This window comes from Phascolarctos cinereus, unplaced genomic scaffold, assembly GCF_003287225.1.
Source record: "Phascolarctos cinereus isolate Bilbo 61053 unplaced genomic scaffold, phaCin_HiC Scaffold_5;HRSCAF=322, whole genome shotgun sequence".
Taxonomy (NCBI): domain Eukaryota; kingdom Metazoa; phylum Chordata; class Mammalia; order Diprotodontia; family Phascolarctidae; genus Phascolarctos; species Phascolarctos cinereus.
In genome coordinates this window covers 200,258,381-200,285,638 of record NW_027555958.1, presented here as the reverse complement: position 1 = coordinate 200,285,638, position 27,258 = coordinate 200,258,381, and the positions used below count along the sequence as shown (strand labels likewise).

The window sequence follows — 27,258 nt, the reverse complement described above, 5'->3', positions numbered from 1 at the left end:
GAGAGAAATTGATTGACACATTGATAAATCAAAGAGGGCAGTCCCCTTTTTAGTAAGCAGACCATACAGATAAAAAAGATGCAAAGGAAAAAAAAGTAAATGATAAAAAAAACTGTCCATTTATGGCTTAGAAGTCTCATCTCATGCAACTGTCTGGTTTTCAGAACATCATCAGATGAAGTTTTCTGGTCAAAGTGTGGTTTAAGCTGTCTCCAGCAGACTGTCTTCTTTAAGATTTCTTGTGTAAAGATCCTCTTTCTTTGTTAAAATCTCCTACAAAATTGATCTTAACATACTTTTAAACTACTTTTTTAACCAGATAAAATAATGAAAGTTAACTCAACCCTTATGTCTCTATTATTATAAAATCAAAATTTGGAAACTTGGTCAATTGTCATGTTGATAAAGGAACTCAAATAAAAACAGAAAATTAGAACCCAGTTTTTATACTTCCTATTGTTCATTCCCCCATCAGGAGGATGAGACTCCACTAAGGAATTAATAACAGAAAAGTTGCCAGATTAACCACCGTTGTAACAAAAGGTTCAGGGATGGTATACATAAATACATTGAGTTATAAATTTTAGAACAGTACATATCAAATAAGTTATTTATAATAAAACAATTCCAACTTCTAGCCATGTTCAAATAAATAATCCTAATTAAAATGGATGTTCTCTTTAGGCATTCACAGGATAGACCGCAAGCCATTCTTCTTCTAAAATTAACTAATTGTAGCAGAACTGAGACAGTTATGCTATTAGCTAAATAACAGAATCATATTCTGGTTTCACAAATCTTTGACCTAATTATACTCATATCATTATGAGGAATTAAAGGGCCCTAACTTATACAGGAACATATATCTAATAATAGATGTCAAGGCTAAATACTTAGTTGTTTGGACTAAAATTCTAGGCCAAATACCTCAATCTTATACTTGCATCTTACTATATATAATAACTCAGATGTTCCAGTATCAATCTATTATTTAATAGATTAAATGTTACAAAACTTTTTGATTATAGAAAATTGCCACAAGAGGATAGAGACATAACTATAGTAAGGGAACAATGTTTCTAACTTCATGTTGATTCCAGGCAGAGGTTATGTAGATGGCCAGTTGCACTGAATCAGGCTTAAAGTCTGCTGGGTGTCGCAGTGGGGAAATAGAATACTGCCTCAGCTCATGATAAATAGTTGTTCTACCAACTCTTCCTGTGAGAATACCCTCTGCAGTTCATAGACCCCACAAGGTTGCTTGCATCATGGATCGTTGGCTCAATAGTATTCCTTGATTATCATACCTGGAGTCAGACTTAGAATAATGTCAGTTAACAGTCCCATAAGGTCTTGAATTGCAAGTTCCAATAATCAGTTTCAGGTATGTGACTATCATCACAGAAAAATACTACTGCTCTCGGTATCCCTTAAACAATGGGAACATCTTTAAGGTGAGTCAAGTAGTTTGCATATGTTCCTACACATGTACTAGTTCCTGATTAAATAAGAAACATAAGTAAAATCAAATTTCCCATTAAGATAGCACAAGATAGTTCATAAATTACTACTCTTAATAGATTTGCATCTCTATTTGTCAAGCTTATTTACCCTTCTCTAACCACACTCAATCTCAAAGAATGAGATACTTCAAGAATCAAATCTTATACATATGATAAATTCAAATACTAATTTTAACTCTTGCTAGGCCATGGAATGAATTCAGATCTAAACAGCAAGATCTTTCCCACTTACAGCTCATTAAAGTAATTTAGATTCTTTAGCATTAATCACTAGCCTTAGATCTCTGATGCTGCATCTGACTTGAGCTGCTGACTCTGACTCTGTTTCCCTGAAAGCACTCATTTAAGGCCAGTCCAAGGACACAATAAACCTAAGAATGAAATTCAAAATTTGTAGTAGGTTTAGTCATAAATGTCATCATATCAAATTATTACTGCAACAAATTGGCTTGCAAATGGAAAATCACACAAAAGTTTTTTCAAAACATTTCTTCCTAAAAGTATTTCCCTTTCTTAAAAACAGCTTACAATTTATTCTGATGTTACTATAACAAACTAAATTCCTAATTATCACAAAATTCCTTCTTACCTAAATTCTCTAGGCAGAAAGGCATTTGTAATAATGAACCGTTTGCTCAGTAAGAATTCCACAACGCAAAACTCTTGCACAGGGTTGATAAGAATTATGAAAGAAATTTTACAAGGTATTTTCTTTGCATAATTAGCAAGTTTCCTTTCACAAAAATACATTTGTAAGTACTTGATTTAAACAATCACTCCAAATAACTTAGTTAACAGTCTTAATTTTCATAAATGGGAGCCAAATGATTTCAGCTGAAATTTCCCTTTTAAATATAAACAAAACCTGGAAGTTTATGATTTCTTAAATTACAGTACTTCAGAATATTACAATACATGGTCAGATAGATGATTTAACAGCTTCCTGACCCATTCATTTTTTTCCTTTCTTTCTGGTAGTACAATTCTTAATCTATCAACATCTAGATTACAAGAGCAATTGCTTTTCTAACAACATATATGATATAATTGTTTACCAAACTACACGATACAAGGAGTTAGAAATATATCAATACCATAACAATTATCATGTATTTAAATTTTGAAATAAAACCAATTAATTACCAGTCAGATGACCTTAATTTAGCTGGATGTACTTTCAAATTATTTTACATAGAGAATCATTCATCTCATCACCATTGGCATTGTACTGATGACATCTAAGAAAACCCATATAAAGTTACCAAGTATGAAGCAATTATATTTAATTAAACAGTTAACATTCAGATTGCATTTTGTCCTATGCCAAGCACTGTGCCAAGCACTTTATAATCCTATGATCCTCACAACATCTCTGGGAAGTGGGTTCCATTATTATCCCCTTACAGAACAGTAAACTGTGATAAAAATAACTTTCTTGGGGCCATATGGTTCATACATTTCTTAATGCCAAATAACAATGTATACTTTTTGTGCTTAATCCTGACAGGAAAAGCACTCTCAGATGCTGTTTTTGTTCCTTCAGGACAGATTTTGACTTAAATCAAATCAAATCTGGATTTATAATCGTTAATAGTAAACATTTCAATTTTCTCTTTAAAGTCTAATACTCTTAGCCCTTTAAGAGAAAGTATTATCCACAAATTCATATATCCCCTTAAAAAAGACACATGATGACAATTCCCAGCTCTGAATAACCTTTTTTTTTCTCTACTTTCTTAAAGAACTGAAGTCCCTGGCGCAGTGGATAGAGCACCGGCCCTGGAGTCCTCCAGAGCTTCCAGAGTTAACTTAATAATTAATCGAACAGTACAAGGAAACATTTTAAAATTGTATATAATAATCTCAAATCATAACAACTAATATCTTTACCATAGCCAATATTTATGTAATGTTAGATTTAATAAGGCCTTCCTACAGATTTATCCTGAAAGGTGGGTGGACATAATTCCTTCTAACCCTTTATAACTTTGTCTATTGGTTTTCAAATCAAGCTACAACATTTTCATTTTCAATTTTTCTACTTAAAACAAAATCAGTCTTCCTTATATCCTCTCAACATGCCCAAACTATCTGAAGCTGGCAAAAGGGCACCCAAAACAGCCATCTAAGGATGGGGGGAGTTCTTAGGGCACATGGGCTTCCTGCTGGCCACTCCCATGTTTCCCCAAAACATTTTTTACCTTCCACATTTTTGCTCAAGCCCTTATTTCTCTTTCCTAATCTTTCAAACCCATTTCTCAAACTACCTCCACTTTCCTTTGTATTCGACCATATCCCAGACTGCACATACCAAGCAGTGGCTTATGTTCCTATTGGAACACAAAAGTGGGATTCTAGCTACTGCCAAACCTCCTTAACAGATTGCAAAAGGCTTGACTGCTTAATTAGTTTTCCAAATTAAAAATCATACTCACCCCAATTTTGTCCTGCTTGTCTTCACCTTTTAGAATCTGGAGGGGGTTAATGCTTAATAATTTACAAATCAAGAGATCTGTATTTCTTTCACATCCTTCACAAACAGCTTTTATAATGTTAATATACATTTTAAACAAATCACTAAAATCCCAAAGTGATCTCGTTTAAGACCATGATAAAAAAAAAACCATAATCAAAATGTCCCAAAAGACTGAAAAACTTATCTTTGCAGTTTTAAACACATTGCCCTGTTGTCAGATATATTGGTGGGAGGGGCGCAAAGATGCTATCTTTGGGCTACCTGATTTAGATCTTATCAGTATAAAGCTACTGCTAACTGATTCCACTTCCCAACTAACTTCTGGGAGAGTCTCACCCTGGCTTTTCCAGTTCCATTACCAACTTGGCCAGTGTTGGGACCCCCCAAAAAAAGTGTTAATCTCCTTCTGAAAGGCTAAAGTGGGAGTTATTTCCCAGTGTTTTCTCTAATTACCAATGTTAGAAGTTTTCCTGGTTGCACTTGAAATCTTTCACTACAAACATGACAGTCGTAGGGACACAGAGAACAAGACAGAGAGAATGGTAATACTGAGTGCACATAGATCTAATTTTCAGAATTAGAATTAGACTGGTCAAAATTTAGAGTTATCTTTAGTATATTAATCTAGACCAAAGGAACCCTAATGGGGCTATCATAATTCAGGATTATCTTTAGTCGATTGACACCAGCACTGGCAATATTTATGATCATCAGATTGATAGTGAAGAGGCAGCAGTTTTGTTAGCCATATCCCCAATTTAGGATTCTGACTGACCCATGGCCAAATTATAAAGGGTATCCTTACGTTCCAAGAGACCTGTCTTGAGGTCTCTGCCCCCAGAGCCACTTGGAGAGAAAAGCAGACTGTACCCTAATACAGAGAGTCCAAGAGAGAAGGAGCAGAGATTTTGGGGATAAGACTCTCCCACCCTTCAGGGCTAAGACTTCAGGAGAAAAAAAGTCCTGTGTGGTACCCAGTTCCAGTGCTGTCAGGGGGAGAAAGAAGTCCAGTCTCCAAGGCCCAGTCCAAATTAAAGTCATGACACCATTTAAATGTCTACCTTTCACTGAGTTTGTTCTAAGGGACAAATGAAATTAGGATGTGCCTATGTTTAATTTCTCTTACAAGCTGGTGACATACATGCATTGCAAGGGAGTTACAGTCCCGACTGGCTCAGTTTAGGGGTTGGGAGTACAGAGTTATATCCCCTTCAAAGAGTAGATGTTCCCAAGGGGTACCAATAAACTCTGATTGCTCAACACACTGGCAGGTGGGCTATATTAAAATGAGGGTCTTGAATATATGACTGAGATCATTTAATTTTGATCAGAGACATCATTTTCCATATCACCTGTCTTTACAACAGGAAGGAATCAACATTCTCCCAGACCTGTCTGGGCAACACAATGAGCAGGAATAGAGCCATTAGATTGGATCTTAATGTCCTTCTGAAGAAGAGCTGAAATTTGAAAACCAAAAAAAGAGGAATAAGGAAGCTCTGAGTCTCCAAGATAATGATTATTAAAAAAAAACATTTTTCACAATATACATGTGTGTGTATGTACACACACACATACATACAAAAAAAGTGAGGCAGTTTAACATCATCTTGGTATTGTTCAAGCCCCATCAGAACACTCTGTCCAGTTTGGGGCTTCCCATTTAATAAAAATATGGAAAACTTGAAGAACATCCAGTTGAGTAATGAAAAATTATTACTCAGATAATAACATATGAAGCAAATTTAAAGAATTCAGAATTATTTAAGCTAGAGAACAGAAGGTAGAATGGAGCCTTCATTCAAGATCCCCTCTTCTAAAATATCCTCTCTTTGATAACTGTCAAGCCCTCTCCTCTTAAGGATCAATTCATATTCCATTTCCTCTACAAAGCTTTACCTGGTTGCTTTAGCCCACAGTGATCAAACTCCCTCTTCTCTGAGTTCCTCTATCACCTAATGTCTATATGACACAGTTCATCTAATATTATATATATAGTATCTTGTATGCTGGCTTATTGGTAGAACTATTTTTTTTAATATTCTTTACTAGTCAAATGAGTTTAAGACTCATGTCTCATGCTTCCATGATCCTCCCAATGCCTAGCACTATGCCGAACACATAAATACTTAGGGTGTAGTTGTAGATTTAGAACTGCAAATGATCTTAGGGGTCTTCTAAACTAGTTACCTCATTTTATAAATGTGAAAACTGAGGATCACAGAGCTAAGTGACTTGCCCACAGTCATACAGTCTGTAAGAGGCAGAGCTAGAATGATTTATTGGCTTGGTAGTATAACACCACTTTTATAAATTGCTGCTTTTGAGATAGAGTAGCCAGCTTTCCATTTCCACTAGGGAGAAAATTAGTTTATACTAAAATAATATACTATATAATATACTTGATGAGACAAAAGGAAATATTTCTAAATATGAAGATTGCAAAGTAATTGGAAGAATAATCACTGTCACATAATTGGATTAAACATTTGATTATTTTAGAGACGACACAATCTGATCACAACAAACTTCCTTGCTATTCTCACCTGTTTCCTGATATGCAAGAATACTTGCTGCACCAGTGTTCCTGAAGCCTAGGAATCCATATTAATGCTGAAAATAATGTCTGTCTCATACATCGTTGTAGAGGAAAACAAAAACAGCAGTTAGGAATTAGTAGTTATAGTGAGTCTGGGGAAAAGCAAGTTAACATTTTCTAAGCTTAATGTGTTCTTTAAAAAAGCTTTTTAACAAATAGCGTTTATAGTATGTTAACTATAATAGGCCCTCTGGGAATTGGCTGGAATAGGTAATGCAGTGTGGATTCTTGAAACTCCCAGCCGTGTGTAGGCTAGTCAAGAGCAACATTAACCCCCTCATGGCTCTTTAATGGAAAAAAAAAGTGTTGTTTTCATTTGTTTTGATGGTACAAGTATCCACAATATTGGCCTGATTTGGTCACTTTTCCAATGCATATGCAATCTTTTCTCTTTTGAGAGTATCATGTTTTCTTTTCTTCCAAAATTGAGTTCTGTTAGACATAATCTGTTAAAGAGACTTTAGGATTCCCTAAATCAACACCTATCATCCTATTCACCAACCGTTCTCAAAGTCTTTGATCTGAGTAACCCTTTAAACTCTTAACAATTGAGGATACCCCCAAAGAGCAAAATGCTTACTTTGTTGTTGTTCAGTCTCCTCTGACTCATTGTGACCCCATGGACCATGCTATTCATGTTTTCTTGCAAAGATACTGGAGTGGCTTGCCATTTCCTTATGCAGTGGCTTAAGACAATCAGAAGTTGTTACTTGCCCAGGGTCACACATCTAGTGCATGTTTGGATCTTCCTAATTCCAGGTCCAGTGCTCTATCCACTGAGCCATCTAGCTGTCCCTTGCTAATGTGGATTATATCTGATGATATTTCCTATATTACAGATTAAAATGCCTTAGAATTACGAAAATATTCTTGACCTTATAGACAATCCTGAGAGGATTTTCAGGCTCCCAGGGGTTCCCCGACCATGCTTCAAGAACTCCTTCTTTACATATTCCTCCTAGTTTCACAATATCTCACTTTTCCTAGAAAAAAATTCCCAAGACTATATCTTTTAGAGTGGGATAATAGAAAGAGCTGGAAGTGACCTCAGAAGCATCTAGTTCAGCACTTTCACTTTACAGATGAAAACACTGAGGGAAGGAAGGGGACATGAAGTCACTTAAGTAGTACATACCAGGACAAATTGTAAACTCAGGTCCTTTGACTCCAAAGTGAGCATACTTTCTATTGTATTACACTGCCTAGGAAGGTAGATCTGGATAGGAAGCCTTGCCAACTTCTTCATTGCTCTTTCCTTCACATGCTGTCTTTTCCAACAAAATTGCTGCCCAGTGATTTCTCCAAAGTTATCACTGTCCTGGAAGGGATCACCCTCTTTACTTTTCTTCTTTTGTACCTCAAGCCCCCAAAAAATTCCAGACAAATAGTCACTTAAGAAATATTTTTAGAAGGGATAAATAAACCACTCTCTACAAGAGTGTGCAACCAAACAAATGTATGTAGACTATTATGGTTAGGACAAAACCAGTTGTTCCATTAATGGCAGAGGCAGTATAGCTTAGTGGCTGGAAAGCCTGTTTTATGACCAAGAAGACCTGAATCTGACACATATTGTCTGTATGACCTTGGGCAAGTCCCTTATCTTCTCAATCTTCTAGGCTAGTCTCTAAGACCATAAATTGCAAAGAAGGTTCAAACCTACACTGAGAGAGGGAAAGGAAATCCTTACCTGTATTTCAAAAAAAAATCATAGCTCTAGTACATATCTATTAAATTAGAGAAGTTAGTTATGATCACAAAAACACATTGAATTTGTAAGGCATTGAGTTTATGAGTTTTGTTTATATTATCTATGTTATATATTACTGAGATTTAATTAATCAAATTAAGACTTAAAAGCTAAAATGAATCATGATCTACATTCTCATCAAATCTTAATAGAAAACACAATGTAAGATTATAATGACTCCAGTCATTACCATTATCTCAGCTGTGAGAAACAATCAAAATAATATCAGTCAGTGCTTTATCTTCATGGAAATCAACCACTAATGCCAACCTAAGCAATTAAAAATCACACCACAAAGTTAAAGAAAGGTCAAATCCATTTCCTTCCAAACTCAGTTTCTACAAAAGGGGGCTTTTATATTTTTACATTTTATAATTACTTATTGTCTTCTGCTTTTGTAGGGTTACATTCTTTTTTTAAGATAATAATGACTTTTAATGGAGAAACTTTTAATGAGAACCAGGCAAACAGGATGAACATTTTTCTAGAAATGCTAAAATTAACATTCAGTCCAATTAAGAAAAATTATGGTGTCTCCCACTTTCAAGACAATGTAACTAGGTGCTGAGAATACAAATAATAAAATTAGTTACAGATATTACTTTCCAATAGTTTACAATAAAATGATGGTAGATAGATAGATAGATAGATAGATAGATAGATAGATAGATAGATAGATAGATAGATATAGATAGATAGATATGTGTGTGTGTGTAGATATATAATTATATACATGTATATATATATATGTATATATATATATGTATGTATATGTAATCATGAATAACTGAGGAAAAAGGAGAGGAGAAAGGGAGATACTTCAGATAAAGACAAGGTAAGGTTAGAGATAGAAAAGAAACTATATATGGGATTCATTGTCTAGGGAATTCAGGTAAAGAATTCTTTAATTGCTCTCCCTTTACCAGACATATTTCATTTTTCTTTCTTATCATCTTCTCCCACATCCCTGTTTCACATCCTCTTAGCTGAAGACCTCAACTCAAATTTCACTGAAAAAACAAAAATCATACCATCCACCAATTGTGCCATCTTCTCCTTTCCTCATATCACATAACTTAAGTATTATTCCCCTGCCCAATCTCGCCTCCTTATCCTGTTTCTGATAAATATTTGGCTGTTTTCCTTACCAAGACAAATCACTCCATACATGCTCTTTATTTCATCCCCTCTCAATTTCTCCAGCAAACCTTCCTCACTACCATCCTCACTTAATCTTCAATCTCTTCCTATTTATTGACTCCTTTTCTGATGCTTACACATCTGTATTTCTTCAATCTAGGCTTTTAAAATATCCTAGATTGATCCCATCATACCCATTAACTATTATCCTATATCTTTCATCCCTTTCATAGCTAACTAGATTACTTGAGAAAGCCATCTACAATTGGTGATTGCCCTTCCTTTCCTCTTACTATATTCTAAACCTTCTTCAATCTGACCTCTAGTCAATTGAAAATGTCCTTTGCAAAGCTACCTCTCAGAGGTAGGTAGAGTGTTAGGTCTAGAGTAGGAAGAAAACAGTTCAAATACAGCCTCAGACATTTTCTAGCTGTCACTTAATTCATTTGTATGTTTCCTCAACTGTAAAAATGAGGAAAATAACAGTATTTACCTTTTAGGGTTGTTGTGAGGGTCAAATGAGATAATATTTATAAAGTACTTAGCACTGTGTCAGTTCAAAGTAGGCTCTATATAAATGCTTATTCTCTCTCTAATTCTGCTCTCTAGGTTTTCCTGACCATATTTTCTTCTGGTTATCCTCCTATCTATCTGGCCTCTCCTCAGTTCCTTTTGTTGGATCTTCATTCTCTAACTGTGGGTGTCCCCCAAGACTCTGTCCTGGGTTCATTTGTCTTTTCCCACTCTACTCTGTCTTGTTTAGAGATCTCATTAGCTCCAGTGAGTTCAATTATCATCTCTATGAAGATCCTTTCTAGATCTATATTTACAAAGCTAGTCTCTCTCTTCTGTGCTCCAGAACCATATCATAAAATGCCTTTTAGACATTTGGAATTGGATATGTCTCATTGTTAACTCTAATTCAACATATTCAAAATAGAACTTGTCATCTTTACTTCAACTCTTCCTCCTTCCTAATCTTTCCTATTCTTGTTGTGGGTACTGCCATCCTTCCAGTGACTCAGGCTTGCAGCATTGCTGTTGTTCTTGACTCCTCACTCACATTTCCCCAATATTTCTGTTGTCATGTCTTGTCACTTCTCCCTTCATAACATCTCTTTTACAATCCCTCTACTCACATAACTACCACATGAGTTCTTGTCCCATCACCTCTTTATTTGCAATAGCTTTGTCTTTAGTTTCCCTGCCTTGAATCTCTCTCCACTCCAATACAACCTACATTCTACTGTCAAATTTATTTTCCCAAAATGCAGGTCTGACCATGTCACCCTTCTATTTAGTAACCACCAGTGGCTATATCTTTCCTCCAGAATCTTTATGGTGCTCAATGCATTTCATTTCTGGTCTTCGTACACTTTTCCTTCCCTCCCTGAACTCTATGACTCAGCCACACTCATCTACTTGCTATACCTGGAGCATGACATGGTTTCCTGACTCTGCCTTTGTACAGACAATTCTTATGTCTATACTGTTCAAAATCCTAGGTTTCTTGGCTTCCTTCAAGACTCAGCTCCATCCTTCCCTCTGTATTAAGCCTTTCCCAGGCCCCTCTTGGAAACTACTGGTTCTCTTCTAAGATTTATTGTTGTGTCATTTTTCAGTTGTGTACAACTTTTCATGACCCAGTTTGGGGTTTTCTTGGCAAAGATACTGGAGTAGTTTACCATTTCCTTTCTAGTTCATTTTACATATAAGGAAACTAAAGTAAATGGGATTAAACAACTTGTCTAGGGTCACACAGCTAGTAAGGATCTAAGGATAGACTTGATCTCAGGAAGATGACTGACTCCAGGCCCAGCACTCTATCCACAGTGCCCTTACCTTCTATCTATTCTGTATATATCTTGTATGTCCATAATTATTTACATTTTGTATCTTCCCCTAGAATGTGAGCTCCTTGAGGGCAATGTTACTGTTCTACCTTTCTTTGTATTCCTAGCATTTAGGACAATACCTGGCATATAGTAAGAAGTTAATAGATGCTTGTTAACTGTAACTGTTGTTCTTCATGACTTCTAGGCTTAGTGAGTCATCTAGAGCACTGAAAGAATAAGTAATTTATCCAAGGTCATGTGGCCAGTAGGTATTAGAGGCCAGATTAGAACTGAAAATTTCCTGTCTTTGAGCCATTTAAAAATATCCTAGTTCCCTAAAGACAGGTTTGGAAGGAGTCAGTTCTAGACATGGGACTGGTATGAGTAAATGCATGAAGATGGGAAAGGAAAGAATGAGAATTGGGAGCAAAATAGGACAGTTTGGGTAAGAACCAGGTCATGGAGGGCCTAGAATTCTAAGATCATGCATTTATATTTTATTCATTTGTCAGTGAGAAGCCTCAGAAAGTTTTTGATAGAAGGAACAACATTATCAGAGTAGGAGAGAAGTGGCTAATGGACTAATCCTTGGCACACAGTATGCCCTTAACAAATGCATTTCCATTCCATCTACAAGACATAAGACAGAATAAGTTTTGAAAGAACTGAGAGGAGAATGTTGATAGAATTGAGAGGCAGCAGGACAGAGTGGTTAGGACACTGAAGTCAGGAAGGCTTGGGTTCAAACTGCAGTTCAGATAGCTATTGGCTATGTGGCTCTGGGCAAGACATTTAACTGCTGTTCCTCAATTTCCTTATATATAAAGTGAGAAAGATGGACTCAATAACTTTTCAGGTGCCTTACAAATCCTTATGATCCTGTGAGATTGAGGGTACAGGTAGAAGACAGCTTTGGCAATGGAAGAAAACAGAAAACGTAGATGAGGACACAGAAAGTTTTAGCAGCTTGCTGGTGAGCAGTTGAGGAAATCCATGGTTGGCTTCAATTTTCTTATTTGCTCTTTGAATATAACTTTTTTTTCTCTAACCAAAAATGCTTGAATTTGAGCAGACATATTCATAATGTGTTGTCATATTTGCATTTTGAATTCATGTTCTGTATATTTCCTAAATGTAATTATTATGCTACCAATTTTTTAAAAATACTTTATAACTCAAAAGAATTGGATGTTGCAGAATTTAGCATTTTAAAAACCTATTTGTAAGTGTGTAGCTTTTAAAAGGTTTTGATAGCACAAATAATGCAAGCATGAATTATTGATATAGTTTGAATTTGATATACAGTGATATTTATAACCATATTTAATGAGTCAGGCAGTAGTTGAAAAGTTATTTTTGTGATCAATCAATAAGCAAGAATTTATTCAAATTCTACTTTGCTATGCATCATACTAGGGCTACAAAGGCAAAAATGAATGTCTTAGTACTCAAGCAACTTACATTCTAACATGCGCAAAGGTAGGTATATAAAAAACAAATAAAAGGTAATCTGAGTAGAGAAGAAACTAACTAATCCCTGAGACTTGAAGTGGAGGAGTGGGTTAAACAGGAAAGGTCTTATGTAGGAAGAGTTGCATCATAAACAAAATCAGGGATCCCAAGAAATGGAGATCTCGTGGAGAGGGAGGACATTTCAGACATAGGAGGCAGCCAGTGCAAAGACACAGAGATTGGAATTGGAGCATCCTGTGTGATGAATAGAAAGAAAGTCAATTGACTGGACCATAAAGTGCATAGAGATAGGGGTTTCTCATATCACTGCTTTCTGAATTCAAATAATATATCTACTATATGCACAAATGTCATGGTGGGGATGGTAGGAGAAATTCTGTGGGGTACCTCTAGTCAAGAAACAACAAAATAGGGTGTTATAAGAGTATAAGAGGTAAAAAAAATATTAAGACTGTACACAAGCAGTAATTCTAGTGCCATAGCAGTTATCAGCATAGTCCTTGGCATAGCCTGGTATATTGGGGGAAATACTTGTAATCTCAGCTTCCAGAGATACTGGGGCTGGAGAATCTTGAGCTCAGGAGTTCTGAGATTCAGTAGGCTATGCTGAGCAGGTGTCAGCACTAACTCTGGTATCGATATAGTGAGCCTTTGGTAGTGGAGCTCATCAGTTGCCTAAGGAAGTACAAATAAGTCCAGATTGTAATGGAGCAGGTTAAAAACCTTGGGCTGATCAGGATTAAGATCAGGCCTGCAAACAGTCCTTGTACTTCCAGCCTAAGGAATTAAGGGAGACATTTTCAAAAAAAAAAGTTTAATGAAGGTAAAAATAAAATAATATCTAACATCAGTGAGAAAAAATAAAATTAAGGTTGTTCTTAGTTAATGCCATGGGACAATATCATGGAGGTGGGGAAAAGATAAACAGGAGAGACCTCCTTTTTGTACCCAAGAAGACACTGGGATATTTCTTCTCCTGGATGTGAACCAGAAATTCAAGTCATACTTTAGACTATTGAGCTCAGAATACATGTGGTAAACCTTTGTGGTGCCTATACACTCAGGGACATTGATTCAAGAGGGATAGAAAAAAGTTAATTTCAGCTTCAAAGTCAAAAATTAACCATGGCACATTCACTGAGTGCTTGTAATGTGGAAGAGAATATAATGAAAAGTAATAATGTTTTCACTTAATGTGTACTGAGTATAAGAATTATAAGATACAATCTCAGCTCTATGAATCACAGATGAGATAGGTAGTATATACAGACACCAGGGGATTGTAGCGGGGAAAAAAAGAAAAACACCTCACAAGAATGAGGGTCAGTTGGCTTTGCTGATAATTCTTTTTTTCTCATTTCTGACACATCTCTAACTTTGGAAGATGAGATACTCTATCAGTTGAAAGATTTCACAGAATGAAAGATTAGGAAGTAGAGATTTGAAAGAAGAAAGGAAGCAGAAAAGAAATGGGGAGCAGGTAGAAATATCTATAGGAATTCACTGGTAGATAAGTGGATAAGCCCGTGCTGAGATAATACATTAAGTCTATTCTGACTGATGGCTGTGAGAAACAGAAAAGAGAAGGGAGAGAAATTGAATGTATCAAAGTTACCTAAAGGTGACATGAAGAAAGTGTAAGTTAATATAGAAGTTGGATGGATGTTAGAACTTTTTTTTTAAAAAAAGGTCAGAAAATAAAGCGGTGGAATTACTTAAACTGGATAAATAAATGAGTTCAGCTATGCTAGTGAGAACACAATGTCACTGAAAAGGTTTTTTGGGCCACATTTATAAAGTGTAATGCATCCTTTCAGAAAATTTTCGGAAGCATAGGCTTTAATATTAATCAGCTTGTCAGTCTGGTGAATTAATCTCTTGTCCATATTACCTAATCATTTGAGACATTCCAAATTAGTTTAAATTTAATCATTTTAAAAATAACTTATACACTATAATTTTATATTGTTTTTATGTCCTCATGTCTTGCTATCATGTTTTGTTGCAATTTTCTGTTGGGTTCAGCATTTCCTGATATTGATTTTTTGTAAATTTCTCATAACAGATCTTATAGCTTGGTCCTTTTAAAGTTATCTGGAAATTATAGCATAAATATTTTACAAGTGGTTTCTCAATGGAGCCTTTCATCTATTTCTTTTGGAGTTTACAAATTTCATTCAACCTTTTCTTTTTGGCTATTTCCCATCTTAGATTCTGACTTCATAAATAATTGACATATTCAGTTATGAAGTTTCTAATATCCTTGTTTTAATTTTCTCTAATCTCTTACAAATTGTAAGTAAATTATCTTAATCTTGGCCCTACTAGCTGAAGAAAGTGCTCAAATATAGGCATAGAGTAGCAATATTTTTGTATATTTGTGTCTCCTAGGATACATTGGGATACTTGGATGGAACTCGACAGTATAGAATTCTAATGTGTGCTGATTAGCAATGTTATAGACTGTCTGGAAGCCATCTCTACATTTATTAAAAGAGCACATCATGAATACTTGACTTCTTTGAAAAATATTTGATTCTTTCTTCCACCCAGAAATACACCCAAAGAGAAGGTTTGGATGAGGCTGGAGAGCTTAGGATAGGAACAAAAGTAGTTTTCTCATCACTGCCCCAGAATTTAAGTTCCTTGAAGGCAGGGAACGTTTTATTTCTGCATTTGTATTTTCCTTTGCTTTGTAAATTGTAGACATGCAATCTTTTTTTTTTAATTGAATTGAAATGACTCGACTAATCTCAACTGTTTTCCCTTGTGTAAAGGTGAAAAGTAAGTTCTTTAATATTAAGTGTTTATCAAAAGCTGTACAAACAGATTTTAAGTGTTATTCTAGAATTGACTTGTATTTTGGTTTGATATTGCTCATAACGACAAATAATTATCAAATGTAGCCTCTGTTGTTACCTATACCATAAGTATGGAAAGACAATTTAAAGAGAGCATGAACATATTCAGTAAAATGCCTTAGTAACTCTAGTTTCTTTATTCAAAAGGAGGGAGTAGCCCCAGAAGACACTTATCAAAGACCCAATATCAGCTGAATCTATAGGCACAGAATCATTATAAACTATACGCAGGGGTGCTTACCGTACCCAGACTTTCCATCTTATGAGCATAATCATAAGGAGATCACACACAATAAATCCTATCCTGGACACACCTCTACAGAGAATGAGCATACCAGAAAAAAATAACAATCATAGAAAAGGAAACTTCCATGGACTCCAACCCCAAACAACCATTTAGACTTACTGCAAGAATCCTACCTGACTTTTGCCTTTTATCTTCTTGCATTCAGTTGTTCTGTATCTGTAATATTGAGAGGACCAGTTTCAAAACTGGTTGTATTGCCTCCTCTTCCTTAATTACATTGACTGTTTATTGCTCTAGAATTGATGGAAAGGCCAGTAAAGTCTCCAGTGCAAATGGCCACACCTACTCCTTTCCTACCCCCATGATTCCACCTTGCTCCTTTCCCCACTGTGGAAAAACCCCCCTCATTGTGTAAGGAGGAATTGTTTAATCTCTACGAAGTGTTCTGAGTTCTTTACAACAAAAGCTCTAAACAAATACACTACACAACTCTGAAGCAACAAGTTAGACTGTCTTGAGTAATAAAATATTTGTTCAGAAAGCTAAGAGATGCAATATATATAATCTCAGTGGGGAGAGTAGGGAATATGCATGAAACATTCCCTTAGCTATTCTGTGTCAATCCCAGATTTTCATTCAGAATTCAGCTGAAATTTCACTTCTCTGAAGCTATCTTTGACTAACCCCAGCCATAATCTTTCTCTGTCTCTGATAAGTGTCTTCTGGGGCTACTCTCTCTCTCTCTCTCTCTCTCTCTCTCTCTCTCTCTCTCTCTCTCTCTCTCTCTCTCTCTCTCTCTCTCTCTCTCTCTCTCTCTCTCTCTCTCCCCCCCCTCTCTGTCTTTCATGCACACACACACACACACACAGCATTTATTTATTGTCAGGAACCATATTACTGAACTTTAATGACAAATAATCTTATTACTTGAAAACTAGTTATGGACATTGTATCTGTTTTTATTTCAATGTCTCATGAAGTCTCTTTGATCTCCAGCTGTAGTAGCCAAAAGTAAGTTTTCCTTCCTCTACCACTTCATTTGCACCTTTTTCCTGTATTTCTAAAATCCCTGTTTTTCCTGTTCTTACCCTCTTTGTCCTATCACATTTGCCCCTGAAGAACTTCTTCCTTCTTGATAACCTTTATTCCCTTGGTTACCATGATGCTGTACTCTCATATTTCTATTCCCACCTCTCCTATCACTCCTCTATCGTTAGCTCCTCATACCCAAGCTCTCCCCCATCAAAGGTGAGTGTATACCAGTACTCTGCCCCATACCTCTCTCTTCCTTTTTCTACATTATCTTTCTTGGTGATTTCATCTACTTCTATGACTACAACTATTCTTTCTACACAGAAAATTTCCAAAATCTATAACCCCAGAGAGTTCCAGTCCTAGATTCTCAACTGATTGATAGATATCTCTAATTACATGTTCCTTTGGCACCTCAAAATTGTATCTCTGAACTTTCAATCAATCAACCAATCAATAAATAGTTATTAACTCCCTACTATGAGCCAGGTATTTTGTAAAATGCTAGGGATATAAAAAGAGGCAAAAGACAGTCTCTGCCCTCCAGGAGCTTATAATATAACAAGGAAGACAAAATGCAATGACATATATTTTATATACAAATATAGGATACATGCATATAGGATAAATAGGAAATAATTAGTAGAGAGAAAACATTAGAACTGAGGAGCTTAGGAAGGCTTTCAGTAAAAGATGGGATTTTAGTTGGGATTTAAAGGAAGCTGGAGAAGTCAGTTGGCGTAGCAGAGGATGAAGAAAATTCCAGATATGGGGGACAGACAGAGAAAATTCTCAAAGCCAAAAGATGAAATATATTGCTCATAAAACAGCCAAGAGGCCAAGATCACTGGATTGAAGAGTACATGTTCTAGAATCATTCCCCCACACCCCAACCACATGCCTCCCACTAAAGGCTAAATCTCCTTCAAATGACCTTATTTCTTTTGATGACTTCACTATTTTCCCAATCACTCAGGCTTGTTTCCCCAGAGCAATCTTTGATTCTTCCCTCTCCTCACATATTCAGTCACTCTCCAGGTTATGCTGACTGTACCTCTACAAAATCTCTTGTCTTCTTTTCTACTCTGATGACAGCTTCCCTAATTCAGGCCCTCATCTTTTGTTAACTAAACTATTGCAATGATTATCAAACTGTTATCCGTCTGTCCAATCTATTCCATCTCCAATTCATCCTTCACATAATTGCTTAAGTAATTCTTATTGTACCACTCTGTTACTGTCATTTCTTGGCTCAGAAACCTTCAGTGAGACTCCATGTACTATCAAATAAAACATAACTCCTGATCTGGTATTAAAGACCTTCCATGATCTTACTTCAGCCTACCTATTCAGCCTTAACTCACCTTTTTCATGTTTACCTACTTAATGTTACCTCAAAACTGTATTAATCCTATTCTCCCATTCTCATACTGCCCTTCTTACACATTTGTGCCCTTGGTCACACTGCCTTCACACTTAGAATGGATTCCTTCTTGGATCCTACCCTTACCTTTATATATTTTATTTCCTCCCTTTTTTCAAGGTCCAACTCAGGTACCATCTACTTTATCCATCTGTCTTATGGGGAAAATGACCACTTGCTCATCAGATTTCTTGTAGCACTTTGTCTAAACCTCTCCTTTGCACTTATAGTTTTAATCAACTACATTTCTTAAGTATTAACTATCTGGTAGGCCCTGTGCTAGGCATTAGGATTACAAATACTAAAGTGAGATTGTTTTTACCCTTAAGGGAATCACATTCTATTTCTTTATCTATCCTTTTTTCTAGGTGTTTCCTTTTATTAGATTGCCTTTATTAGATTGTTGAGAAGGTAAGCCTAGTGGCATAGTGGATAAAGTGCTAGGCTTGGAGTCAGGAAGACCTGAGCTCAAATCCAGCCTCTGAAAATTTTCCTAGCAGTGTGACCTCGGGCAAGTCACTTAATCTCTGTTTACCTATGGATGGGTGATCCACTGGAGAAGTAAATGGAAAACCACTCCAGTATCTTTGCCAAGAAAATCCTATGGACAGGAGTCCACAGAGTTACAAAGACTCAGATATAATTGAACGACTAAACAACAAAACCTTGACAACAGAGTTTATGTCATAGCTGTCATCCCTATTGCCTAACGTAATATCTTCCACATAGTAAGAACTTAATTTTTTCAGACAAAATGAAATAAGTCATCTATTTGTTTATTTCCCTTGCCAAAAAACATTTGATTTCATCTTTGTATACCCAGAAGAACCCAGGACAAGGCCTTTTGTGAAATTGGCACTTAGTAAATGTATACAGCATTGCATTTGTACATGCCCCATCTTTGTAATAAATATCTAAGCTCTGTGGGAAGGGACCAGCTTTCTACTTTGGTAGCATGTGGGTAATGAGTAAAGCACTTATTAAGGGTTGGTGCAACCTGGGTTCTAATCGTGAGCTTACTACTAGATACTTATGTGACTTCTGGCAAATCATTTAACCTCTCAGGGCCATAGTTACTTGATGTATAAAAAGTAAGGGGAGTAGACCACATAATCCCAAAGGTTCCTTCCAGCTCCATAATTCTATGGTGACCTTTCTGGTTTTGAATCCTTTACAGGACCTAGCACAACAGCAGGTTGTCAATAAATATTTCATAGTATCAAATATTTAGGGCAACTAGGTGGAGTGGGTAGAGTGCCAGGCCTAAGGTCAGGAAGACTCCTCTTCCTGAGTTCAAATCTGACCTCAGACACTTACTAGCTATGTGACCTCGGGCAAGTCACTTGATCCTGTATGCCTCAGTTTCCTCATCTGTAAAATGAGCTGGAGAAAGAAATGGTAAATCACTCCAGTATCTTTGCCAAGAAAACCCCAAACGGGGACATGAAGAGTTGGACATGACTGAAAACAACTGAACAACAACAAATAGTTTTAGAGCTGCAAGGAATTTAGAGGCTATTGAGTCAAATCTCCCCAGTTTACACATGAGGAAAATGAGACAGAGAAAGGCTAAATGAATTGTTTAGGATCATACAGTTAGTAAATATCTGAGATGGGATATGAAACCAGTTATTTCTGAACCCAGCTATAATCCATTTTGCTTGAATTAAATAGGAATTCAATAATCATTTACTTTTGGGTTATAAAGGCAATAGAAAGATGTCCTTTGGTGACTTTGATAGGAAGAAAGACCTAATTATGGTAGAAGAAGGAGGTTTGATTTTATTTAGCATACTATGAAATTCCTGATGTGTTATCTGTTTCTGAGCCAAACTGTATTCTACTCACCTAGAATAATTTAAACATGTCCACGTACACACACACACACACACACACACACACACACACACACACCCACACCCCGCAAAACAGGTTCAATCTATTTTGAGGCTTACTATTATTGTTCCCTCATCTAAATTACAATATGTCAGATTTTAGAATACTTAATTATAATTTAATTATAGGGAAAGTTGTTTGCCTTCTTGGATAAGGTTATGTAACAATATTTTTGGACTAAAGAAAAATTAATTGTGTATCTTTCAAAATAAAAACATAATATGTGAGTTTACCAGAATTTTCAACTTTGCAGAACTTATTTTCTAATGATCTTAATTTTTAAAAATTCTTTTTGTTCTGTAATAGAGATTTTTAAGATATCTGTTTGATTATTTGGTTATTTATTTAAGTGTAGGCAATTCCTTCTAATGACATTGCTTCTGTCTCCTAGAATCTTAGAGGGTTGCCTTGGACATTAAGACATTAATTCACTTTCTCATGGTCAGATAGAAAATGTGTATTATTACAGGCAAGATTCAAACCCAGGTCTTCCTAACTCTGAGACCAGTCCTCTACCTCACTGTCTCTCCTAATAATCATAGGTCAAAAAAACCTAAGCTTTGAAAGCAATTAATCTATTATTATGGTTGAAATTATGTAGGAGTATTTAGTCTAACTTTAAAATGCAAAATTACATCCATGAAATAAAATAAAGGATAAATTATTAAAATTAAGGAGGAGGATTTTTCAAGCACCATACTGCAAGATCATATCTAATTTGGTTTGCATTTCCTATAATGCCTTATTCTTAAAATTTTATTTACTCAAGTTCTATTTGTTTTTTTCTTCTCTTTTTTAAGGTACTTTGAATCCTTATTGTGTGCTGTGGGATGACTCAAAAACGTAAGTAACAGATGTTTTCTTACCTTATTTTGGACTGAATATATTCAAAAGCACACTAAATTATTTCAGAAGCCTGCTAGTCAACAGGAGTGTTTTCAAGTCAATGGGATGTGTGTTACACCAGAAAAGAAAACATTCCCTTTGTTAAGTCTGTAGGCAGCATGATAAATATGTTTGTACTGGATGCTACCAGGATATATCTATCCCAGTATAGAACTGCCTTACCAAATGTGTAAGTCATGTTCCTATGCAGATTTCAAGGGAATCTTTTTTTTTAATCTTTGATAGTTTAGAAATGCAGGGGTTGGCCTATTGTCTCAATTTGCAAAATTAGTAACTCAGGCATTTTTTTTAGATTAAAATGCGAATGCGATTGCTTAGCCACTAAGTAGACTCCATTATTCAAACCCATGATGGATTTATTTGACTCCAGTATTTTGATTTAATTTAAACAATTGGGTAACATTTTTCATAGTTTTCTGGGATATTTTTTTACATTTGGGTAGATAAAGTATTTATTGGACCGAATAACAGCAATCTTTCAATTGTGTTTTTATTTAAATCTATAACTAGAATACATGTGATTAATTATCCATTACTTTATTGCGAGATCTGAAGTTTCACATAAAATAGATGCTCCTTGAGTTGAATTATTTATCTGTTTGTTATTTATTTGATTATTTATTTATTTAAGCAAACTTTTACCCTAGAAATAATATTATGTCAATTTGCTTTTCTGATATCTGCTAAGTTCAATAGTTCTTTTTGTAATACGGATGGGTGTCACTGTATAAGGTAGAGATGGCCCAACGCTACTTCATCCTTTCTATTTCCTTTCCCCTCATCCTTTCTATTTCCTTTCCCCTGTTATGAGAGATAACTGAATTTTTCTCTGGCTTTTCCTATCTCTTCCCTAGGGAGTAGGTGAGGATATGTTCTTTTCTTTGGTCACTGACTTCTCTCTATACCCTTTCTCTCTGGAAATTTAATCAGCCACACTGTTAAAAACAATTAGCTTACTTTTTAGCTGAGAGGCACTATAATGGCCATCAGGTTCATTTACCCACTTTATTCTATGGTCTAGCTCTCTGCTCTAATTTAAATTTTCATTTACCTCTAGGCTTTATGTTTGAGGCAAAATCATGATGCAAGAATTGTTTAGATAAACAAAAAGAGAGTATGTTGTAGTTATCTGTTATAGGATAGATCTAGGGATAGGAAGTTGGACCTTGCCCCTTTTATTAGACTTTCCACAATCCTTAAAGAGGTAGATACAACAAGTGGCCTCATCATGAGTCTTATGCTTTGAGGTGCCTGTTGGAGCCTGATGGCCCTCCATGATCTTTCCTTTTTCTACCACTACTCAGCCTTCCTTTTAGTTTCTTCTTTTAGTCTCTCTTTCTGTTTTATCTTCTTAAATCTTGGATGACTTCTGGGCTTGCTATCTCCTGCCTGCTGTTGCTATTCAGCTCTTGCAGTCCCCAGTCCTTCCTCTTGAGTTCCTATCTCTGGAAGACTGAATATCCCTTTAAGAATGCCTAGGCATGACTCAAGTCCACCTTCTAGCTTAAAGATAAGAAGAGTACCAATTCTATCTCAAGGCTGAAAGGAACATTTGCTTCTTTGAACTACTAATCCCAGGCTTCCACTTAATTCTGAAATTCCTATTATATTTTTTTGTTTTAAATATAGTGCTTATATAACATGCTCTGTTGTTCCAGATCTGAAATTATCTGTGGTATGATTACAGATTCTCTTTCTCTACTCCTTTTTCCCGGGGGTCTATTTTCTCAACTGGGGGGTTGGAATAGTTCCTTAGAATGTTATATCTCCGATAAACATCTAGGACCTGACTTTCATACCAAGACCACCAATTTACAGTAGTCAACTAAACCATAATCAGGCCAGTTTCTCAGAGACTTTTGCCTCTGACACCAGGGCTGGACTTCTTGCCTCTCTTCCTTCATATCTTCCTTTCTTCATGCCTCTCTTCTGTTTGGACCTGTGATTTCATTGGTGTAGGGAGATGTCTGGTGAGGGAATTCCCACTATCAACACAGATCAGCAACTAATGTGTAATATTTAGCCTTAGAGAGTTGTCTAGAGTACTGAAAGGTTAACACAATCATTCAGCCAGTATGTGGCACAGGTGAAATTTGAATCTACATCTTTCTGACTCCAAGGACAGCTCTCTCCATTATGCCCTGCTGCCTCTCACCTTTTACTATTTTTTTTAGGCAATTGGGGTTAAGTGACTTGCCCAGGGTCACACAGCTAGTGTCAAGTGTTTGGTCTGAGACTGGATTTGAACTCAGGTCCTCCTGACTTCAGGGCCGGTGCTCTATCCACTGCACCACCTTGCTGCCCACTCTTTTCTAAACTTCTTTCATCACTCTAGCCCCATTCTTGTAAGTTCCTGACCCCTGAGGCAATTCAGCTCCCCACATTCAGAGATCTGCCATATTCAAACTACTTCTACCATATCAGAGTTCCTCATTGCATTGCCTACTTCCTTCTCCCTTCTCCTCTTCTGCCTATGCTTTCTACATATGCAAGAAATTAAGAGAAGATTTCTGTATGAGGTTATTAACAAGGTTAAATAAAATATAAAATTCAAGAATAATATAATATGGCAAGGTAATTGGAGTGCATTTAAAAGTAAATTACTCAGTTCTAGACTGTGGGCCCTAATTTCTAAGTGTTTCTCACTGTGTAGTTAGATTAGCTTGGTCATGATTTTCCTTAGGCTATGCCCTTTCAGATTTTTTAATGTGTCCTAGAAGAGAACAATTCCAAAAAGAGATCTCATTCTTCAGGAATCCCCAACTGTAACAACTGTCCCAATAAAAGGAAATATAGAATTCCAAATAATGCACAAAATCATCAGAGTTCCTCCTAGGGCAAAGTACCTCTAAATAACACTACACAAGCTCAGTTAATAAATCCAGAGCTCAAAGACCCTGACATGTGTCCATGTTTCTATGCCAAAGAAATCAAAACAAGAGGAAAAGGACTTATTTCTGCAAAAACAAATGAACAAACACTTTTTATAGTAGCTCTTTTGTGGTGGCAAAGGATAGGAAACTGAAGCTGTCCTTATAATTTGGGGAATGGTTGAACAAGATATAGCATATGTATGTGATGGAATATTATTGTACTGTAAGAAATGATGAAGGTGATAATTTCAAAGAAATATGGGAAATGTTGCATGAACTGATACAAAGTGTACAGAACCCAAAGATAATTTATATATAACAGCAATACTGGAAAGACAAAAAACTTTGAAAGACTTAAGATTTCTGATCAATATGTCATTGTTCAGTCATTTTCAGTCATGTCTGACTCTTCATGACCCCATTTGGGGTTTTCTTGGCAAAGATACTGGAGTGATTTGCCATTTCCTTCTCTAGCTCATTTTACAGTTGAAGAAACTGAGGCCAACAGGGGTAAGTGACTTGCCCAGGGTCATACAGCTAGCAAGTGTCTGAGGCCAGATCTGAACTCAGAAAGGTGACTCTTCCTGACTCCATGCCCAGCACTCTATCCAAACACATTGACCAACCACAATCCCAGAGTACTCATGATGAGCCCTGCCACTCACCTCCTGACACAATATACAGATTGATATATTTTGAGGGAGGACATGGCCATGGAATTTGTTTTAAATGACTATAAATGATTATAATACAGGTTTTGTTTCCCTTGCATTCTTAATTAAGGGTGAGGAGATGAGAGGGAGAGAAGATGGATCTTTGAAAATAAAATGAAATTTGATTTTAAAAAATAGACTCAACTTTTTGAGGAAAGCTAGTATGGATAAAAATACTAATAAAGTTCCCTATCTGGTTCTTATAGACAGCTAGTTCCTACTTGCACAACAGCCCAGATAAACAATATTAAGTAATAACAGGTTTTAAAGATGGTTGGTTTTCTCGTGGTACTCAAGGGTTAAAGAACTTGAGTTGTATTAGAACCATGGCCAATAGTATGCTTTTACTCATTTACTAATTTATTCATTCACTAAACAAACATTTAAAAAAATATTGACTATGTGCACATTACTGGACTAGGTGCTCAGGGAGATACATAATTTGGATTTTTCAATTTAGCTGCTAACATATGCTAAATATGTATTTTGGAGGATTTATCTTTGTCTCTCTGGCATCCAGTAAAGTACCTGGCACATATTAGGTGTTTCATATTCATTTATTTGAATTGAATTGAATTGGAAGATATGAAAAAGGTAATTTGCTCCAAATATGATATGTATCTGAGATACAGGAAACAGCAATGCCTCTTCTCAGGTACCATGGGAAGTTCTTAGAAAGAAGAATGTTTAGGACATGTCAATAAAATATGCAACTCCTATTAGTTCTTACAGTTATTATTACCTACAAAATTGAGGCTACAGGCCTTTTCCTGTAGTGGTAGAGGCGAGGGACAATACATAAGACAAAAGAATGCATTTCTTTTTTCTACCACTGCTGCCTTTAAAGGGAAATTCTTCTTCAATAGTGCCCACTCTGCCTAAGTGGGAAGAAGTGGGCCAACCTGGCAACACTTTTTAAATGGCTAAAAATAGTGTCTTGTTGGAGCACTCTGTGAGTTATCAGAAGCCCATGGGAAGTCAAAGGAGAACACACAAGGATTAATCTTTAGAGTACTTTTCACTATAGTCATCCATACAGTCTTTCCCAATAGCCTTACAAGACTTTGGTAATTGGTAGTAATCATCAATTACCCCCATTGGGTGTTCTAATACTTGAGAATTGGATTATAGGATTATAGGTCTTAGAACCATAGGGACTACAGTGATCATCAGTGATCATATATAGGTCTAGCTGTAGATCTGGATTGTACCTTAGTGGCTGTCTGGTTCAACCATTCCTCTTATACAAGAAGTAACCATGGTCTAAGGAGGCTAAGTCACTGGCCAAGGTCGTACAGGTAATTTTATGTTACAAATCATCATCTTCATTATTAATATTATTGTTGTTATTGTTAATTATAATCATTGCATTTATATAGTGCTTTAAGGTTTCTTTAGCACTTTACATATGTTATATTAATTAATCCTGATGACAATCCTGTGAGGTATGCTATTAATATGCCCATTTTTTTTTTAAAGATTAAGAGACTTAGGCTGAGAGAGGTTACTTGCTGTGGGATAACAAAGTTAGTTAAGTCTGAAACAGTATTTGAACTCATGTCTTTCTGACTCCATGTTGAGTGCTGGATCCACTACACCATTCAGTGTATAAATTGGTAAAACTCTTTATCTCATACACTATTATAAACCAAGATAAAGAGAGGTACCATGTTGGGACAAAGATAAGTCTATCTCTATGGCTTCTGAATATGAGCCATTTGCCACAGGTATTTGTAGTATAAAGAAAACACATGCTCATTCTAGATTCACAACTAATCAGTCATTAGTCTTGGGGTCAATTTGTTACATTTCAAGGGAGGGAAAAGAGACTTTTTAATCACCATGTCATTGACTTTGGGAGTCTGAGGCAGAATGGATGCTGTTTGTCTTTTGATTGGCCTTGCATAAGAACCTGAGGTAGAGGAAGATAAAGTGTATGTGATTTCCTATTTACATTTGAAAATGAAACATTGAAATAGCATGCCTTATGTCAAGAAAGAGAAAATACAGTTCTCCCCCACTTCCACCACCACAGTAGTATGCACCAGAATTGATATTGGAACCCTGGGCTTCTCACTCCAGAGCCTGTATTCTTTCTCCTGTACCACACAAAAGAGGAAACTAAGGTTCAGTGAGATGGAATGACCTGCCTAATTTATATAGATACTCAGTAGAAAAGCTAAGATTTGTGATGGGTTCTTTGACTCTCAAATGTAAGCTGGCATATAGAAGAGCTGGCACTTAACAACGTCAACTTCTTCCCTGAATCTTTTTTTTTCCCACCAGGGACTTCTCTCTGAAGAGAATCTTGAACCAAATGTCTCTTCTCAAGAAGCTGAATGCCTGAAAACCAAAGTCTCTTTCCCTCAAGGTCTCACCAACTCCACTTCTCATGCTCTCAGAGAATTAAGTAATCAATTTCCATCAATGATGAGAGTCTTATGATTGGCTATGATTATTTTGGTATCTCCTCTAAGAAGTTATTACACAATGGGAGTGCCAAGCTTCTAA

At 36.0% G+C, this 27,258-nt stretch overlaps 1 protein-coding gene across 1 annotated transcript in view; it reads left to right on the top strand.

Annotated features, from left to right (window-relative positions):
* The window catches only part of ADGRB3 (adhesion G protein-coupled receptor B3), an 888,617-nt gene that overhangs the window by 513,429 nt on the left and 347,930 nt on the right, over positions 1–27,258 (top strand). Inside the window, exon 18 of the mRNA XM_078155299.1 lies at positions 21,056–21,098. Coding sequence (XP_078011425.1) covers positions 21,056–21,098 — 43 coding nt within the window. The remainder of the gene's footprint in view (positions 1–21,055; positions 21,099–27,258) is intronic.